The 6,601-nt window shown below is 36.2% G+C and overlaps 1 protein-coding gene across 7 annotated transcripts in view; it reads left to right on the top strand.

Moving 5' to 3' along the window:
• PTPN12 (protein tyrosine phosphatase non-receptor type 12) overlaps nt 1-5,419 on the top strand; it is an 85,136-nt gene extending 79,717 nt beyond the window's left edge. For 5 of the 7 annotated variants that reach the window (XM_025449599.3, XM_025449603.3, XM_025449600.3 and 2 more), the window contains 4 exons: nt 701-768; nt 1,675-1,705; nt 4,228-4,335; nt 4,567-5,419. In XM_025449599.3, coding sequence (XP_025305384.1) covers nt 701-768; nt 1,675-1,705; nt 4,228-4,335; nt 4,567-4,628 — 269 coding nt within the window. In that variant the 3' untranslated portion in view covers nt 4,629-5,419. The remainder of the gene's footprint in view (nt 1-700; nt 769-1,674; nt 1,706-4,227; nt 4,336-4,566) is intronic. The other 2 variants (XM_049096678.1, XM_025449601.3) reach the window with 1 other exon arrangement.
• Nucleotides 5,420-6,601: the final 1,182 nt, after the last annotated feature.

A 6,601-nucleotide genomic window follows, 5' to 3' on the forward strand; every position in this document is an offset into this window, starting at 1 on the left:
GTGGTATTTTTTATTTGCTAAGATTGTGAAAAATGGCAGTTCAGTTATAATTGTTTTCACAAGTTGGTATCTTTTCATTCACTAAAAATAGCAATATATATGAAAAGGCATAGTTCCACTGGGTGCCAGTTTAGGCAAATAAATATTTAACTTGGGTTGTAGGTGGGCATCAATTCAGTTGGTGTTAATTGAGGGAGATTTTAGGCCACATGAGTATCTGTGAGAACTGGGAAAAAGTGATTATATTCCAAAGCCTTGATAATATATTTCTTCTCTGTCTCTTCTTAAAAAAGAGTACAGGAACAGCTTTGTTAGATTTATAGTGTCTTAAGCTCCGTGGGGTCCCTCCCCACTCAGTCTTATCTGAGTTACATTTTACCAATATTATATTAATTTTAACAGATTTTAAGAATGTTAAAAACAGTGAAGTCATATACTTCAGTACTACTAAATGAATATATCTAAGTCTGTCACAGGTATAGATTACAGTGAGCTTATAATTATGTAATAAACTGATAACTGAATTCTTGAAATTTTTAAGGAAGGAAATTTAAAGGGATTTTCTTGACTTAATAAATAAGAGAATATTTTATAGAAGTGATAGTTTCTAAAAAATCTCTAGGGTCTGTTTTTGTATCTTACTGTAATGCAAGAAATGCAAGAATTAAGAATATTAATTGTAAGATTTCATTTTTCTCAGATATACCTGTAAGATCTGAATGGAGTGAACTTCAAAGTCAGGAACATTCTGAACAAAAAATACCTGAAGTGAGTCCTTTTGGGATGGGAACGGCTGTAACTCAGTATTTTTGCTCTTTTGTCAATTTATCTTTGTTACAATAACTGTAACCTTAAGACTGCTAATTATCATTTTTGATCAGCATTTCTTATGCTAAGATTTCAGATGAAAAGCCTATATGAAATGTGAGACATGAAATTTTTTAAAAGGGCAACATGATATATATATGACTATCACTTCAGGGTGTCATTTTCCTGGACCCTTTTCGAAATTTGTAAATTATGCCACATTTTGAATCATTTTGGAGGTGTGAATAGAACAGAAGCTACATTTTCAGGGTCATAATACTGTCTTAGATTGTAACACTAACTACATAGTCCCATCCCTCGGTTTGTCTGGTCATAAGAGGTTTCCTCTCACAGTCAGGAAATGTTTGGTAGCTAAATATATTAGTCATGGGAAATACCATTTTTCATCGACATTATTATTTTTCATATTTCCCCCATATTTTAGTATCCCCCAAATTAGGGCACATCTTACAATTGATCAAGAAACATAATATACTTTCCTTGGCACATAAAATAGCGGTAACCTATACTCATGATGTTATGTCTTACAATGTCATAATTTGATGAGTATGGTAGAGGACTGACAAAATGGAGTTGCGTGTTTCTTTGTGTTGTAGCTCCTGTGTTTTCAGTTTCCATCCAGAAGGATAAAGTAGTTTACCTGTCTTTTTATTCCCAGTATAAAATACCATAACATTTAAAAAATTTTAGAGCCTAATTGAAAATACCATTGTTTTCTTTCCCTTTGACACTGAGAATCTTAATAGATCCTGATTTCTTGGGATATATACTCATAACAGACAAATTTTTCTGTTCTTTGTTACAAAAGGGATATATTGTAATAGCTATTAAATATCTTCCTTATAGGGCTTGATAACCCCTGGAAGTGAAAAATGTGGTAAGTAGAGTTTGCTCTAACTTAAAAACGTGGTAAGTTAGATTTTTGTTATAGATTATATTGATAATTTCCATAAAATAGCATGTCCCATTCTGTATGTGAGAATGTGAAGGGCACTTCTAGAACCTGAACTATGTAGCATAATTCTTCCAACTTACTGTATCAGATACTATATCTGGATAATATACCCAGATAAATCTGGAAAGTAACAGCATTTACTAAGGGTAGTTACAGGGTAATGGGAAAGAAAAGATTTTAAAAATATTTTTCTGTGTTTTATTTTCTGCTGTGCATCAAATAAACACTTAGAATCTAGATCAGACAGTGATTTGAATAAATGTCCCAAATTCACCAGATTATTGAATGAGGTCCCTAAAAGTCAGTTGTTTTAAAATTTTCCCTTCTAGGACTTCTGCCTTCGTGAAGGACCAATAAGATTGTGTAGCTCAGCCCAGTTAGAATGCCAAATGAGAAAATCGTTCTGCCACATTTCTTATACCGAAATGGTAGAATACATCAAGTTATTATTAATTCCTGTACATCAATGACCATGAAAGCAGCTCATCAGACATCCTAGCCAGACTGATGAATTCCCCGAGTTGATCGGCCCACTGCTCTGGCCCTCCTCCCTGCATCTTTGTCTGATGCGGCTCCATTCCCTCTCATAAATTCTCATTACTCTTTGTCTACTTTTCTGAGGCAACTTAAGGAAAGAAACAGCAGCTTTAGAGTCAAACCCATCTGGTTTGGAATTTCATTTTTCCATATTACTTAATTACTATGTGACTTCGGGCAAGTCACTTAATCTTAGCCCCGGTTGTTTTCTCCATCAAATGGAGGTAATAACAGCACCAACCCTAGAGCACTGCTGTGAGGAATTAATCAGATCCCATTCGTGGACTATCAGCTCTGTGGTCTGCAAATGATGGGAGGCACTCGGATGGAAGCAGGCCTGTTACTGTTACTGTTTTTATTCTGTTAACTTCTGTCGCTATTGCTGGATCCATGGGCCCTTTATTTCTTACTGCACGCTAACTCCTTTCCCGTTTCTCTTCTCCAGCCAGTGTAGGCACCGACCTCCATTACTCTTGTCATGCTTGAAATTACCCTTGCATTCTTGCTCCTCCCTCTCATACCATTTTATCCCTTGAAACTCCTGAATACTGCTGAGAACCTCACTCCGTTTCATAGATTGAGCCTACAATTCTGAGTCTTCATCCATAGTTGAGCTCTTAGCTTTGCTTGGTTATCTCATATATTCTAGTTGGTATCCTTTTTGTTTTCCTTGCATTTTCCAAATCTTTAATTTCTTCTGGGCAACCCTCAGGGGTCCCTTCCCTCATCAGGAGCTTTGTACTATGCCTCATTAAACTTTGCTTTGCTGCCCACACCCCCACACCCCTGAATTAAATAAATATAAATACGTACATAATAAATCTCTAATTTCTTCTGAAATTATCAGTCCTACTGACTTACTCAGTAGGTGACCTTTTACTTCACTGAGAAAATTGAAGCCTTTTCAGTAGATCATCAGTTTTGCCTAGTAGAAGCCAGTCCTGAAACCACTAGTTTCACCTCCTTGCCTCTCCCTTCAGTCCCCATTGCATTCTGCATCATTTAACTGTAAGACTTACCACATCAGTATAATAATAATGTGCTTGTCGGTCTCTCCTACTAGACTAGGCCTTGGCTTGTTTTTGTTCTGATCTTGAGCTGAACGATTAACTTCTACGTTTTTAAAGAGTTGTTTAGGGGCCTCTGGCTGGCTCATTCTGTAGAGCATGTGACTCTTGATCTCAGAGCCGTGAGTTCAAGCCCCACATTGGGTGTAGAGCTTACTTAAAAAAAAAAAAAAGTTGTTTAAAAACAAGCAAAAAATCAATGAAGAATATGTGACAGAGACTGTATGTGGCTTGTAAAGCCTAAAATATTTATTTTCTAGCCCTTTATAGAAAAAGTTTGCTGACCCCTGTCTAAACTATAAGCATTTTAAGGACAAGGATCATGTATTCTTTGACTTGTATTCCAAGTTTCCATAAACGTTTCTTTAACAAAATTTCTTTTGTTACTAATCTTATACTTTGGTAATTAAATAAGTAAACTAAAATTTCAGTGATGTAAAACTTTCAAAAAAAAAATTAGAAGCCAGTAGTCCATTAACTATGAACTTGATTGTCATTGATTTCCATATAAAGACATTCACTTGCAATTATTGCCTTAGCACACACTGTAACTACTTTAAGGAAACAAAATGGCAATATTGAGGTTTATTAAGTAAAGTTAAGAGCATAAGGAGAATGCATACATTGCGTGAAGATTTCTAGGTCCCCTCAGGAACACCTAACATGATTTTCCTATGTTCACTACCATTACATTTTTATGTATCTGGGCCTCTGAAATTATGATGCCCAAGAGAGAAAACTTGCTCTTTTAACTTAATACAGACATTAAAACGATTAGAGGATTTTACATATGATGCTACACATGATGGTGATTAACAATGGCTTTATTTCACATTTTAGATCATCCATCAGGAGGTATTCACACAGAAACTTGTACAGAATGTCGAGCCATTTTCAGTAACCAGAAAGATCAGATATCAGAAAGTCCAACAGAGGCCACAGATATTGGTAATTCGTTTGCTCAGTAATTTTAAAGCTTTAATTATGTAGTTAATGCTGGCAAGAATGAGAAAAGGTTATTTGCCATCATTTCAGGCTTTCCTTAAGGCAAAGTTTATCAAACTTTGTGCTATGATTTATTCAGGTTCTTAAATGAAATACCTAAAGCAAATTAAGAATTTTTAGTAAACTATAATACATCCTGGAATCTGACCAGCTACTATGGTATTGTGATTACAGGTTTTCGTAATCGCTGTGGGAAACCCAAAGGACCAAGAGATCCACCTTCAGAATGGACATGATTCAGGGAGCTAAAAGACACTTTAAATTATACTGGAAAATTCAAGTGCCACCGAAAGCCAGATTTATAGTATTCCATCTTAAAAATGTGGGACTAACAGCAGCGTAGATTGTTACCTTTGTATTTTTTTGCTGGGACCATCTACCTGCCTTATACTACACTTAGGAAAAAGTATTACATATGGTTTATTTTGTAACTTCAAGTATTATTGCCTTAATGTCTCTTAACCCTGTTACACGCTGCTTGTAGACATGTTAATATAGTAATACTTTTATGATAAATTGAGTTTAAGGACTACTCTTTTGCTAATGTTTTATCATGTATGCATTATTTTGTATATGTACAGGGCAAGTAGGTATATAATTTGATAAAGTTGCAGTCATAAAATATTATTAACAGAAGATGTAAGAAATTTCTGCATGGTCTAAATCTTTGTGTACCTTATTTGTAAATTATTTGCCCTGAAGTTTTAGAAAATAGTTTCTGAATTTTAAAATTGCTGGATTCATGCAGCCAGCATTGCAGGTTATCAGAGATCAAAGATTGTAATAATAATACATTTTGTAAATTGTAAGCAAAAGTTATTTTTATATTATATACTGTCTAATTGTCTATCCTAATTGTCCTTGTTTTCATCTAGTCATGGAGATTCAGTAAGTGCCTTGGAACAATATTGAATTCTCTTAGCTTGTGTGTGTTACTTTAATATTTGAACTCAAGTGGGATTAGAAGACTATCAAAACACATGTATGTTTCAGGATATTTGACCTGCCATTAAAAAAACAAAAACAATTTTACAGTGCCAACCTGTCTTAGTTTTTCATTCCTCATTCCTAGCAAATTAGAGTTCGTGTCTGCCTTCCTGCTGGCTCTTTAAGTCCTTACGTTATGAGTGTGAATGGGGCTTCAACTCTTAAAGAATAGAGAGCGCCTCTGCAAAAACATGGCTTCATAATTCTAATACTTGAGTCAGCCCTAGGCAGCCTTCTCAGCTCACCTACTGAGATCCAGTAAAACACCTAACAAACATCGCTGGCTCAGTCGGAAGAGCAGGTGACTCTTGATACTGAGGTCGTGAGTTCAAAGCCCCACCTGGGGTATAAAGATTACTTAAATAAATAAAACTTAAAAAAAAAAAGAATGTTTTGGACAAGCACCATAGATGACTGTGGTGCATAACGAAACTGGAGAGCCAGGCTCACGGGATCAAGCCTAACCTAGCAGATGATGCAAGACCCCATCCAAGATCTGTCTGCTGCTGCCTGTCATAGTCTTAAACTACGCTTTATGTCTGCGCTCTGGTCATAATGAACTGTGGTTGACCCTCGAACAAGAAGGATTTGAAACAGGTCCACCTATACATGATTTTTTTTTTTAAAGATTGGTTGCACAAGAGCCTGCAGAGGGAGGGGCAGAGGAAAAGGGATAGAGAAACTGTAGCAGGCTCTGGCTCTGAGCCTAGAGCCCAATGTGGGGCTCAGTCTCACCACCTGAGATCACAACCTGAGCCAAAACCAAGAGTCGAATGCTTAACTGACTGAACCACCCAGATGCCCCAATATGATTTTTTTCACTACAGGCGGTACAGTACTGTACATGTATGTTCCTTAGGATTTTCACTGTTAAAGTTTTTTTTCAATTTTTTATTGAAGTTTAGTTGACACATAATGTTACATTAGTTTCAGGTGTATGACATAGTGATTCAACAACTCTGTGGTTACCCTGTGCTCACCACAGTTCTAGCTACCATCTTCACCATGCAGTGAATGCTATTACATTACCATTGGCTCTGTTCCCTAGGCTGTACCTGTCATCCCTGTGACTTATTCCTTCCATAACTGGAAGCCTGTGCCTCTCACTCCCAGGTGCTCCGTGTTGATGATTTTTTATTTTTATAAAAGATTTTTATTTATTTACTCATGAGAGAGGCAGAGAGAGACACAGGCAGAGGGAGAAGCAGGCTCCGTGCAGGGA

This window comes from Canis lupus, chromosome 18, assembly GCF_003254725.2.
Source record: "Canis lupus dingo isolate Sandy chromosome 18, ASM325472v2, whole genome shotgun sequence".
NCBI classification, from domain to species: domain Eukaryota; kingdom Metazoa; phylum Chordata; class Mammalia; order Carnivora; family Canidae; genus Canis; species Canis lupus.